The sequence below is a fragment of the Aedes albopictus genome, chromosome 2 (genome assembly GCF_035046485.1).
Source record: "Aedes albopictus strain Foshan chromosome 2, AalbF5, whole genome shotgun sequence".
Taxonomy (NCBI): Eukaryota; Metazoa; Arthropoda; class Insecta; order Diptera; family Culicidae; genus Aedes; species Aedes albopictus.
Genome location: NC_085137.1, coordinates 168,411,907 through 168,426,458, shown reverse-complemented (window position 1 = coordinate 168,426,458; position 14,552 = coordinate 168,411,907). Strand labels below are relative to the sequence as shown.

At 43.3% G+C, this 14,552-nt stretch overlaps 1 protein-coding gene across 1 annotated transcript in view; it reads left to right on the top strand.

Moving 5' to 3' along the window:
• Nucleotides 1-14,298, top strand: part of LOC109398676 (netrin receptor unc-5) — a 611,474-nt gene extending 597,176 nt beyond the window's left edge. The window contains exons 10-11 of the mRNA XM_062850694.1: nucleotides 9,824-9,930; nucleotides 12,779-14,298. Coding sequence (XP_062706678.1) covers nucleotides 9,824-9,930; nucleotides 12,779-14,154 — 1,483 coding nt within the window. The 3' untranslated portion in view covers nucleotides 14,155-14,298. The remainder of the gene's footprint in view (nucleotides 1-9,823; nucleotides 9,931-12,778) is intronic.
• Nucleotides 14,299-14,552: the final 254 nt, after the last annotated feature.

The following is a 14,552-nucleotide window of genomic DNA, read 5'->3' as shown; positions in this document are numbered from 1 at the left end:
CTACGTATGGCCATATTTTTGGAGGCGGCGAAATCAATTAGTCGTAGGCCGTTTTCGTTCGTCTGCTGATGGGCGCTGAACTTACCAATAGTCGATCTCTGACCAAAAGGTAAATGTAATTCATTTTAATTTGTTGTAAGAACTATAAGTGTTGTGTCCTGTCTCGCGTCAAGTTTTATGTGTATGTTTTATGATTCTTATAATTCTCCAGTACAATTCGGAATATCTCCGAAACGGATGTGGGTAATGCATGGCCACTTAAATAAGCTTGCTGAAATTTATGATCAATTGGAGGCGGTTTTCAAAAATTTTGATGAAAAATGACGAAATGTCAACATTTTGAAAATGAGTTTTCGGGGATCGTGGCTGTAAAGTTCAAATGATTTCCTGAGAATTCAGATCAAATCAAAGAAAATAAGGAAAAAATCCTTTTGGACTGCTCCTATCAAAGCCCAACCCTTTGTGCGGCGCCACAGGGAACAATCGTGGCGTGGCGTAGGTGCGGAACCGTTGTTGGTAGGTCGTACTTGAGCAGATGATAAATAGCAAACAATCTGGTCGCTTGCGGCAAAGTTGTTTGTTTAAATTGTAGCACATAACACAATTTCCCCAGAGCTGCTGCTGTTGCCGCGCGCCAAGCGAGCATTAGAAACAGTCAGTGTAAGTGCCTGTGTGGTGGCAGTGTTAAATGGGGGTCGTGCCTGCTATGCTGATACACTTTTTGCGATGCACTTTCTAGGCAAGCTTTACCATACCGACCATACGACCCAGGGAGACCCAAGCCAGAACAATTGCATCACGTTCCTGGCTTCAAGCGCCATCAGGTCGCTCTCGGGTGTCATGGCGCTGAACACTGCACTGACTGTGCAGTGTGGTCGGTGGTGTCTATCTAATTAAAGTATCTATTTATTCGAATTAAAATGCAATGTCTCAACTTGTGCCACAGGGGGTAGGGGTTTTGGCAGGGGAATCGGCGTGTTTGAATGATGTTTGCAATGTCTTACCGACAAATTGCTATTGGCGCGAGGCGCGAGAACGGCATAAGGTGACTAATTTAGTCCGAAGAAGGAGTGACTGAAAATGATCAGGTATTTTAGGAAGAGTGAGAATGATTCCTTGGCAACTCCACGATTGTCTCAGGAAGGTAGTTTTGTAAGGGGAGTAAGGTAAACTAGCGTCATTGCAATGTTTGAGTTTTTCCAGCGATTTCCCTTTAGCATTATTTTTCTTCTTCTTTTTGGCTCTAGGCTGGCATCGGAACTTGGCCAGCCTCTCTTCAACTTAGAGTTCTTTGAGCCCTTCCACAGTTATTATTTGAAGGGCTTTCTTTGCCTGCCATTGCATGAATTTGTATATTGTGAGGCAAGTACAATGATACACTACATATGCCCAGGAAGTCGAGAATATTTTCCCGACCGGAACGGGAATCGAACCCGCTGTCTCCGGATTGGCGATCCATAGCCTTAGTCACAAGGCTAACTGGAGACCCCTTACTTTAGGATTATCATGGTAGATATTACTTATCATGCATGCAATCTCTGCGATATTCGGGTTCTCTTTTATTTTCTACCTAATCTTAATGGTACTTAGAATGCGTTATTAAACATTGCGTTCTTCTGAGCATAACAACAGTTATTAATTGAAGCGGCTTTGGTAGCAAAAGGATGCAATGATACAATCTTCATGATACTTTCTGCTAAGGAGGTCAAGAAAAGAAATCCTACTTCAACCATTCCGAGAATCAAATCTGACATCTTTGGAATGCCGATTCAAACGCTTATGCTATTATAATGTTATGCCAAATTGAAAATCAATGCACTGTTCATCGTAATACTGCTTCCACTTTTCAATTACCAGCCATCCATCAATATACTGTCATCCTTGCCATACTCGATCCATGACCCAAAACTAGTGGGACACAAAGAGTACATCTTGGGGGTACGTCCCTCAATATGATTGCAAGCAGTATAATAGACAGCTAATTGAACATACTTCGCTGTATCACTAAAATGATCAAACTTATCAAGCAAACACTTCGTTTCTCCACTCGCTCAACGTATCTGCTTTCTTCTTGTGTAACCCCGTCAAAATGCAACAACTTGGCAGTAAATTGCAACCGCTTTCCCGGCGCAAATATGATCCGGTGCTGCTCTGCTCATGCAAGACAAGCCACTAGATTAATGTCGGCGTCCCGGATGACAAATGTTGTAATTACAGCCGTAAATAATTATTAATTGAATAAGTGCGCGCACATTACAAATGATGTGCGATATTACGTCGCAATAAAGCCATTTCTCTCGTCGTCCCCGACCAGCCCTAGCCCACCAAGCTGCATCAGCTTCTCGGGGTTTTGAAGCTTATAATTCTGCGAATGATTGTTGCGGATCTTGGTCGACGGCGGCCGACGGTGCGAAATAACTCGCACAGTAGCGCTTCTCTCTAATTGGACAATTGAGAGCGGCGGAGGGCATTCCAAGCAAGGACCGTAAAAGTACAACCATTACACTATCGCTACGAACAAAACCCCATAAACTAACCAATTCGTGGTACGTCTGGATGACGCCATCTACGTGGCTCGTTCCATCGCGCGTTCTGGCGTGCTTTAATCAAATCGGACCTTTATGAAGCTGTCATAACTCGGGAAAGTGTAATTAATTGAATAATAATAGACAACTCCGAGGGCGCGGAAACCGTTGCTGGAAGGCCACGAATACCGCTGTTGACTGGGTCCTAGTTTCCCCAACCACGGATCCGCGGGAACTGATGGCGTTTGTGTTCGGCGATGATGAAGCAATTATTTAATTTCACCTCTCTTTCGGGCGACAATAATGGTACAACTCGTTCAGCCACTGTGCTCTAGCTAGCTAGCTACCTAATGGAAACTTTGTTGAGCTCTTCAATAGGTAGTAGGTAACCGAGCAGCTTGGTAATTCCAACAGCCAGCAGCAGTAGTCCCCACCCATCCGTCTGTGGTCGTAAAACGAGTCTTTTAGTTCACGCGCTGCTGTTATGGCGCCTAGCTAAATGGCATTTAATCAATATAGATTATGTTATTATAAATTGTTAATGTGCTGCCATCAGGGACCTGGCATGTTGCGGAAGGGGAGCCAACGGGCCATCATTGGCGGTGTTGCGGTTGATATCAAGCGAAATTGAAGGGTTCACGAGCTAGTTTAGGGAAATTAATGATTGATGAGTCGAGGTATATGGGCTATCGACTACTCAGTTGTATGCTATTTCAATGCTATATGTAAACTGAATAGTATCTTTTGAATACCTTTACTTGTTCTTGTTAGCATGACGTTCCAACTGGGACAAATCCTGATTCTTAGTTTAATGTTCTAATTTATTCAGCTAATTTATCAGCTGAGAGTTGACCATTCTGCATACGTATATCGTTTATTGCTTCAGGATAGATCCCAAATATCTAATGTTGATACACACCATTATCTCCACTGCATCAAATTTAGCAAGTTAATTCCCAAAGTGACTCACATAATCTCCATAAAAAGTTATAAACAGTCATCTTCCAATAAAATAATCATAATTTCACGAAACAATTTGAAGCCTATGGTGTAGTTCCAAAAAATCTTCAATGTGGATAATAAATATCTGATATTTTTTTTAAGTACAATTTTTATACTATGTTTGTCTTCTGATCCAAATAGATATGATGCATATAATGAGTAAAAAAGAGCTACGTAACAACTCAGGAAAAATAAAAAAATCGACTAGTAGATGACAGCATGGTTTACTAGAGATATTTTGATGCATCAATGAGCCATTTCTCTCTGTTTCTCTATTTGTCTCTTACCCTTCCACTCTCGTTAACTAAAACAGATGTTCTGTTGTCGAAATAACCGAAGAAATTGCAGAAGAAATTCTCGGATGAATTCAGGGAAGAATCCCTGGAGAAATTTGGGAAAAAATACAAAACAAACATCGTTAGGGATCCAAGAACAAATAGAATCTCCGGAGAAATCCCAGAAGGGATCCTAGAGGAATCCAGAGAGAAATTCCGGAAGAAATCATCGAAGCTATCCCGGCAGGAAACCTTGAAGATTCCCGAAAAAAAAACACTGAAGGAATCCCGAAGATAATCCCCGAAAGAAATCCAAGAGGAATCACTTAAGTGATCCCGGGAGTTATCGGGATAAATCCCAGAAGATCACAGAACAATCCTTGAAGAAATAATGAAAGGAATCCCCGACTGGAAACTCGACAGTGGTTCCTGAAAAAAAAACAATTGAAAAAATCCGCTGTTGAGTTCCAAAAAAACGTTAATAATCTTTGAGAGCACCCCTACAGAAATCTTGGCACGAATACCTAAAAGAATCTCGCCAAGATTCCGTGAATCTTAGAAAAAATGCCAGGGGAATCCCTAATAAAATCCTAGCAGGAACCCCTGAAGGAATCCTTACGAAAGCCCGGAATGACTCTTTGAAGGAATTCCAACAGTAATCCCTGACGGAACGCCGACTAAGATACACGAATGAAACCTTTCAAGATTTTCTAAAGCACCTACCTGCAGAAATCCTTGACGGATTCCCGAGAGGTTACTGAAATACAGTATGGCCCATAAAAAAATGCGAAAGTTTTCAAAGACATTGCTCACGTTCTTCCAATCGATAAACCTTGCATTTTTCTATTGGATAATATAGTCAAGGCATTAATTTATCAACGGCATAGGAACATTTACTGATATAAATCATAAACCTTTGAAAAAAGTAATGTTGAAGATAAGGATCTCAAAAACGTCCTCGCGCCAGAGGTATTTTTTAAGGTTGTATTAAAGAAATCTCTGAAAAATAAACTCCGTTTTTTTAGGGAATCCCATCAGAAATTCCAGCACGAATACCTAGAATATCTAGAAGAATAACCACAGAACTGCCTGAAGAAATCTTGGCAGAAATCTATTCAAATTGCTTTTCGGGAGGAATCCATAAAGGAATCTCAGCAGGAGTCCATAAAGGGATTGCTTTTAGAAATACTGGAAGGAATCATTGAAGAAATTCCAGCAACAATCCCTGGAGGATTGCCGCCTAGAACCCGTTCCGGGTTTTCTAAAGCAATCCCGGGAGGAGTTCCGGAAGAAACATCTGCAGGAATCCTGGGAAGAATTACGAGAGGAATCTCTGATGAAATCCTGAAGGTATCTCGAGGTCATCTGATCTGACATGATCTCATCTCATCTCATCCTACCCTCTACCCTAACCCTCTACCCTACCCACTATAATACGTTCTACCCAAACTGTCATTTCTACCCTCAACCCTACCTTTCATCCTAACCATCTACCCTTCATCCTTCCCTGCATTCTACCCTCTTCCCTACTGTCTATCCCAGCGTTTCTCAAACTATGGGTCGCGGGCTGATTTTCGGTGGGTCGCGAAGGTTTGTGTGATGTTCTGATTTGATGTTTCACTTCAAATCGTATTTCGAAATTTAAAAACACTCTGGAAGAATCAGTGAACTCATAAGTATATATGTATAAGCAGAGCTTCGGAAAATTTTCCCTGAATTTCGGTATTTTGAACATATTCAATATCTGATCATCTTCTAGCAGCACTATAATTCTAAAAAACTTATTAAATGTTTGCCTACTCGCGTAAACATTGAGTAACATTTTAATCAGTACCTGTTTGATGAATCTTGAAATTTATGCACGTCGTTACATACAGAATGTACGATTTTGAGTGAACGCCGTGCACCTTCATTCGACAGGAATTTCTTAAAGTTTTACATAAGCATAAAGTTGCTATTATACCTTCAAAGTGTTTTTTGAAAATGTGAGACATAATTCCTGTGGAGTACTATAGTAATGTAATTTGTGTAAACTCACCAACTTACATAATTTTTTGGTGATAGAAAGTTCACTGAAACTAATTGCTTTGGCATGTCTATATTATTTTGACCTTTTTCAAAAAACAGAAAAAGCTGTGTATTTTTTTTATCTGTATTAACGAGATTTTTAGCCCTAGGCTAGTTCATATCGGGACCCACGTATTTACTTCCATTCCGAAGGAAGCACTCACATTTTCGTGAGTTTGCCGGGAGTGGGATTCGATCCCAGGTCCTCGGCTTGATAATCAAGTGTCCTAACCATCACACCAGGTTCTCTCCACACAGCTCTGTAATTGAAAAACTTCAAAATTTATACAGTGACCCCACAATTTATGCATCGGCAAAAATGACCACAGTTTATGGATCACTCATTTGATCAACATGGTGATTCATAAATAGTGTACAAAGTTAAGGTGATTCATCGGTGTGGGGTCACTGTAAAATCGATAAAAAATCAGTTCAAATTTTCAAACATGACTCATGTTATGAAAATATGTACTGGTGTGGGTCGCTAAATTCTATTGAAATCAAAAGTGGGTCGCAAGGTGGAAAAGTTTGAGAACCCCTGCTATCCTACCCTATACCCCAACCCGCTACCTTACCTTCTACCATAACCCGCTACCCTAGCCTACCCTTGGTGATCATGCCAATACCCCACTTTATCTGTAAGCATTTGTATGCTAAAGGCTGTTGAGCCCAGCTCGTCGCATTACACCTTCCATTGTAATGCGTTGTTTAGTTCGTCACCTTGTCGCAGATTCGAATGAATGATTCGAATGAACTTCATAGCTCACCCAAAACCCTTGTGTAATGTGTAGTTCTGCACATCGTTCATCGCTGTTTCTTTGATCAGTCTGGTCAGATACCCAGGTAAGCTGTTCCCGTCGCATGCCGCTTTGAAAACGATGAACATGTTGGGACCTGGTATTTACGGTATTTCTTAAGGATTTTCCGTACGGTGAAGATCTGGTCCGTTGTTGAAAGGTCGTTGATGAAACCGGCTTGCTAACATTCAACGAACTCGTTCGTTTTTGGAGACAGATGACGGAAAATGATCTGAGATATGACTTTGTAGACAACCTTCAAAATGCTGATCGTTCTAAAGTTATCGCTGGGGCTTACCTCTCCGTTAGCTACTCGGTTTCCAAGATCCTGACTATCATACGGTGCAGGGCGGTAGCCAAGTCTATGCAGAACGCAGTTATCTTTGATGACAACGTTTGGGGTTGCTTTTATTACTTGTTCTACATTGGCCGTAGGATGGTAGTACGGAAGCTCGTGGACAGCGGTGATCGGTAGTGCCAGTTTTGGTCCAAGACTGAACAACACTTCCGATTTTGCTGGGACGGCAACCGCGATTCCATTCTGAATCACTTTGGTGGGTTAGCTGGTTGGTTGTCCGACGGATCTGCCAACTCATGCAATAATATTTTCGAACTTCCATTCTGTGTGGTTGGTTAATGGCGTTTCTCTTCCTTCCAACTATCACATCACAGTGTTGACCTATCAAATAACGCCTACGATTTATGCAATCATGCGAACTGCGCTGCATTAGCTCCATAGTAATAATCACACAAGTCTATGACCATAAGCCTGGCATCCATGCACCAATTTGTGAACCCTATGACAGCCATATCCCACCCAACACTCCGATATCCGCATGAATTTGTGCAGACGCAGAGGTATATTCGATCTGCTGTAGATACAAACGATTGCAATCATCACATCCTTCCCCTTCCCTACATTGCATTGACCTGCAACTTGACATGGCAGGCGCCATTGCATTGTCGCCTATAAATAGAAACCAAACGCACACACACTGCAGATGTCTGCAAGTCCTCGGCAGAGATCTCATTGGTAATCTCATTGATCTCTGAGCAGGCCAACGAAGTTTGTTTGATGCAATTTTGCCTTGCACTTCAATCGAAACGTGATCCACTTGCGATTCTTTCACAGTAGACGGTGGCATAAGGCAGGATGTTTTCAAAGAAGGTATTCTTGGGGGTCGCAAAATCAACAATGATGGACACTGAACATTTCAAACATCAGGCCGGAATTCCTCTTCCTGACCTAAGCTTTCGTTATGTTTCCTTTGTCATGGATCTCCTACAACATTTAGGCCTCGTATGATAATCTTGACGTCGTTGCTTTGGTAGCAGTCGTTTTCGCGGTCGAGTTGCGCGTAAAATGCGTCTTTATCATCATCATTACTTCCTGAGAAGAATCGGCTCTCAACTCTCAATTTTTTTTCGATCGACCTCTTACCGCAGATCTGGTAGATGTTACACACCTCCGGCAGCGATTCGATGCCAAATTTGCGATCGTTCAGTACATCGGCGAGTATCTGGGTACTCTCGATCTAGGATAGGATACGACAACTAGTCAGCCCAAAAGAGACCAATTTGGGGACCAATAATCTCAGCAAAGCGGAAAAACAAGACAGCAAGCTGTGAAATTAGACAGAGAAGTTGCAGGTGTCACATCCTATCCTAGCTCTCGATGAAGTTGATCTGGGGCCGTTGCTATTGGATCTGGTTCGTATTCTTGTATTGTTTACTTTGGATGCTTGGTTTTACAGATGGCCCACAGGACCGATGCCCTAATTTTCCGAAAGTGACATAGTACACAGTTGAGCTTTAAGTCCTTCAATCTGGCACAAAGACGTCGATCAACCGCCGCTATATAATAAATATCTGTTAATACCTAGTGCATTCTATGAGTAAAGATCACTCAATTTAACGAGATGCTTCAACCATGATTCAATCGAAACAAACTTGCATCTCTACACACAATTGGGTCGTTTAAACGGCTTCAGCAACTTTATCAAAATGCCATTTGAACAAGCCTTCATCATTTCCCACACCGTATACACGTTCAGCACAGGCACGAGTCAGCATTTTTCATACTTTAATGTTCAAAATAAATCAAACATTTCCAGCTCCACGGGCCACACTCACATAATAAATAGGCCACCATGCACACAGACGCTAAATGATATTTGATTCGCATCACGAGACGTGTTTAAAATATAGCATGTCCATAAATCAAACGCTACATTATGACATTATTTAGTCTACCAGCAGCAACGGTGCGCCATTTAGCTGCAAAGCTTATCCTCCGACTATGCAACGTTCGCGCCACTCCAACTCGACGAGGCAATTATTCTGCCTAACCTTACCAACCAGAGTAAGCAGTAGGTACCGTATGACATTACACACGTAATTCATGAAAAACGAGAAATGTCCAACGGTAACACCAAAGCGCGAGCATCGATCCTCGTCGCCGCGTCGTCCGTCCGGGTTGGTGTTGTGGACACATCTAATTACCATTAACTCGTTTGTTTACCACGGTTTCTGATGATGGTGAGATGGTCGAAAACCAACAATTAATTTTCTCCGGCAGTCCGGCATTTATGTTTTACGAGGGAAAGAGGAGGACCAAAACGTTGAAAAACTTGGGAATATTATTTACGACCTCTAGTCGCGCGCGCGCGCGCCTGTGAAGCGTAGAGCCGGTTGCCATCAAATATCCGTCCGCCACAGATGGGTTCACCCCGGGAGGTTCAACGGATGTCCATTAGGCGGGTTCGTGGAGTTTTGTAAAGTTGATGCTCCAACAGTATTTTTTAGGATTTCTGTGACATTTTTGCACGAATAAGCAGAAAAATCGTAAAGACTATGATTCTGTACCAAGAGTTTTTGAAGATTGCACCGTGAAGCAAATGGCTTGAAAACCCCTGCTCTATCCCATGACTCAGAATCACATCCGCTCTAAAACTATCATTCCGAATGACGTACAATTTTCCCTAAAAGTGTGACATAGAAATCCACTGTTCAAAGAAGGTTTCTAACTTACGACTAGTCTAATACTCAGTAATGCAATGAGCAGCATTGCATTCCTAGGGAATCTTTCGATTCATTCATGCGTAGTTCTTTCTTAGACAAACTACTAACGTATCCCTCCTTTTCCGTTTCGTTTCAGCTACATGTACCCGCTGGACAAAATCAGCATCAATGAATCATACTCGTCGTCCAGCTACTCGAAGCGTGTCTGCAGTGTGGAGTCCTTGGCCACATCGACCAACACATGTAAGTTCCTCTCATACTGATCGCGGATGGCATCGTATTCGAAGTATCATTTTTCAAAGAACACTTAATTGAAGTCCCAACCTATTAGATACTAAAATAGGTGATGGACAGATTCACGCATCGCGTATTGCGAAAAAAAAACAAGACATACCGACAAGACCAATTTTGATTGACATGTGCGAAGGCGGTGAAGTTGAGCCTTGTTAGCTGTCAATAAGTTGTCATCAACGGCGACCATTTACTGAGATGGGTGACGACGATGGTCGTCATTGGAAAAGTGGACCGACCACTTCGCTTGTTTCGATTTGGAATGCTGTTAAATTATTGTTCATCAATTGGAATGCGACATGATGTGAGGATTGTTTTCTGGATAGAGCATCAATCTATCAGGCTCCACCTGGTCGGCCTATCGAACTCTCTACGCTCCATGCCTCCTTGTGCTTACCGGATCAGTAGCAAAAACTAACAATGCAGGGTTGATGTTCAGCATTTTTGTACCTGCCCGTCGTGTCCTTTCGGCTTTGGTTTACCTTCTGGATGCGGAGTCCGACGTAGAGGGCAGAGAGCTCGAATTGATCTCTCGCCGCTATACACCGTTCAAGAACACACTAGGGAAGATCGTTCTTAGCATGCATCGCTCGAAAACTCCCAAATGTTTGCAGATCCTCCTTGAGCATGATTCATGTTTTGTGTGCGCAGAGAACCACCAATTCAAGTAGCATTCTGTACATGGTACATTTGTGACGGTGCATCTTTTTAGACCGCAGTTTCTACTCTAGCCCATGGTAGGCACGACTTCCGCTGATGATGCGCGTTCGAATTTCACGACTCACATTGTTGTCAGCCGTCAGTAAGGATTTGAGGTAGACGAATTCTTCCACCACCTCGAAGGTATCCCCGTCTATCGTAACATTACTACCCAGACGGATCCGGTCGTGTTAGGTTCCGCTTACCAGCATGTACCGTCGTGCGGGGCTTCTTTTTACACTTTTTCATGATTTTTCAACTTCATGGCATTATATCTCCCAGAGTAGTGAATGGATTTCCATAATTTGTACATATAATAATTGTGAGTATGTATGTAGAATGTATGCAAAATTTGAACTAAATCCATCAATAAACAAAATAGTTGTTCATACACCAATCGGACACATCTCATATAGAACCGGATGGGGGCTACTTTGGACATTTGTATCTTAAGCAAAACTGCATTTCAAATTCCAGGGTTATTTAGAAAACTACTTTGTATCAATACTGTAGTATACTATATCAGGCATGATTTCAATAAATATATGCGTTTTAAGATGGTTCTGTGCTACCTTTGGTATCTTGAACAGCGTGATATTGCTGTATAGATAGCCTGGAAAAAGGGACCATCAATCCTTTATTTAGGTGAAACAGTCATTTATAATGTATAACGATACAAATATTCGATTGTTTATGATACGTTGATACATTTTGAATGAATTGATCAACCCTATGAAATTTATGAACTGTAGGAACAATGTTTGCAGAGTAAATGTTCTGATACGTTATGAATATTTTATTGGTTTATTCGATGTTTATTCGCGTCCTGACAACCAATAAACGGTCCGTTTGAAAAAAAAAAATTCAACCAAATGAAGGAAAAACTATTGCCTCATAATAGTCTCAAAGACATCAAACAGATTTGAACCATATTTTAAATTCAAAAAATCCACATTCAAAAATGTCCAAAGTAGCCCCGCATTTCAAAAGTAGCCCCGCACGACGGTACTTTGTTTTTGAGGCATTCACCACCAATCCGACCTTTGCTGCTTCGCGTTTCAGGCGGGTGTACCGTTCCAAATTTCTGGCGATAATTTCTATGTCATCCGCAAAGCACACAAATTGACCGGATTTTGTGAAAATCGTTCCCCGGCTATTGAGCCCTGCGCGTCGCCTCACACATTGCAGAGCGATGTTGAAGAGTAGGCATGAGAGTCCGTCACCTTATCGCAGTCTCCGGCGATATTCGAATGAACTGGGAGAGTTCGTACGAAACGTACTCGCGTTCGAGCTGCGTGTAAAATGCGTCCTTGTCATCATCAGTACTTCCGGAGTGTGTGCTGTGCACGTTTATTATGCTGAAGATGAAGAATCATCCATCACGATGAAATATGTTCCCAGCTCGCGTGTGTTGCCGCAGCTCTGGTAGATGGTATGATTACCTCTAAACGTTCGCACCATGGATCCTGTCCAACACACCTCCTGCAGCGCTACGATGCCGAACCCGCGGTCCTCCAGTAGATCGGCGAGTATGCGGGTGCTCAAAATGAAGTTGAGATATCGGTAGTTCCACGTACCGATATTCCAATCGCAAGTCCTTTTTGTTCGCTGGGGTCGTTGCCGTTGGTCTCGATTCGTATTATTCTGTTGCTGATTTTCCGTTACAATGGTTTTTTAGGCTGGCTCGTAAGGCTTGACACCAACCCCCTACTTCCCGAAGGACCATAGTGCAGTTGAGCTTGGAGTCCTTCCCTGGCACTCGGAAGTCTATCAGGCGCCCCTAACATGGCAAACGCTCAGGTTTGCAGAACGAAACCATCCTTCCTTGTCAGCCTACGATCTATGTTCCCACCGGAGTTTATTACCCGATGTTCCCTAAGGTTGCTCGCAATTTCCAGTCGGTACCACGGGGAGGTAGGGATAGCAGTTGTCGTGCAGAGGCTTGTGATCTCAATAAAATCTGATACTCGGCCTTTTACGGTACCCAGAGTCTCTGGGTACATCTGATACACATTTGTTCATGTATACTTATTTATATTTATAACGCTACTCTTACGAAACGATTCTCATCTATCTATTTTGTCCTGCCTTCTCATTCCAGCCGGTGACTCCAACTACGACCAAGCCCTGATAATGAACTCCACCCTGCCGACCACGGTCGATCAAACCATATCCAACGGCCTTCGAACCACCGACTACACCCAGATGACCCTGACGCCAGCGGGTGCCTTGATGCGGCTCAATACCTACTACGTGGCTCTGCTCATCCCGGAGGGTGCCATCTCCAAGCACCAGAAGCAGAGCGTTGTCCTGTCCATCGTCAAGGACGAAAAGTTCTCCATCCAAAGCCCGGGATCGCGCATCACCTTCCTCAGTCCGGTGGTGTTCTGCGGCCCTCCGGATACCAAAGTGCACAAGCCGATCGTGCTGAAGGTGCCGCACTGTGCGGAGAATCTGTCCAATTGGCAGTTTTCTTTGTACCACTCGGCGGATGGGTCTGGAAGGTGGAATGAGTCAGTTACCATCGGGAAGGAGAACATCAACACACCGGCGTTTGTACAGATAGACAAACGGTACGCGTACGTGTTGACCGAGGCCTTTGGGAAGTATGTGCTGGTGGGCGAGTCGGCGAACGACATCCAGGAGCGAGTGGCCTGCAAGAAGCTCCGGATGTTCATTTGCGGTCCGTCGACGGTGCCGGAGTTTTCGGATGTTAGCGTAAGGATATACATAGTGGAGGATAACCCGGGAGCCGAGGAGCGCTGTAGATACTGTGAACAGGAGATTGGAGGAGTGCTGCTGGGGAAGAGTACGGTGCTGTATTTCTCCGATAACAGCCAAGATCTGTGTATAGATATTAGATGCGTAGGAGGGTGGAAATCGAAGCCTTACGGCGATCGACAGGTGATACCGTTTTCGCACGTGTGGAACAATAGCAACTCCACGCTGCACTGTAGTTTTACGCTGAGTCGGACGGAGCACGATAAGTGCGATTTCAAGATCGATGTACAAGCAATACAGGAGAATTGCGGCTTCAACGTGGCACCGTCGACGCTGACCATTTCGTCGTTTACTCCTCTCTCGAAAGATGGCAGCAATTGTCAGCATTCGTCAAGTTCCTTCGAAACGATGACCATTTGCAGCGTGGGCTCGAATTCGGCCAATGGCGAACACAACGTCATCAACACGGACAAATTCCGGTTGAGCAAACTGGTGAAAAAGAAGCTGTGCAAGTGTTTGGATCCGCCGACCCAGAAGGGTAACGACTGGCGAATGTTGGCCGCACATCTGAGCGTGGATCGTTACCTGGCGTACTTTGCCACCAAACCCTCGCCCACCGATCAGATCCTCGATCTGTGGGAATGCCGAAACCGGGATCTGAACGCGGTCTGCAATCTGATCGAGATCTGCCGGAATATGGGTCGTCACGACGCGGTTAGCATATTGCAAGAGATTCAAACGCCTTCCTGGTTGTAGATATATAGGTTTTAGTCAAAGGTTGGAAACATGATATATACAGAGGCGCAATCGATGTCGGTTGTTGGACATAAATATACGTAACCAACGGTGCTTCTGTTGCCACTATTGTTGGAAAAATATACCTTCTAAACGTCAAACACCGTTTTATTTTAGTTTGATCAAGAATTATAAAAGTTATACAAACTGACAGGCATTCAAAATATTTATGATAGTTATATTTTCCCAATAATAGCAACAAGAGAACCACCGTGTAACTCTCGAAGTAATTTGCGACGAAGAAGATGTATACATAATCGAAACGATTAGGTGCAGACTCCTACCTACGGAAAATCTCGCCGCCATGCTCTTTAATCGTAATCGGGCCCGGTAATCAAAGTAGGTATTTAACCTTTGCG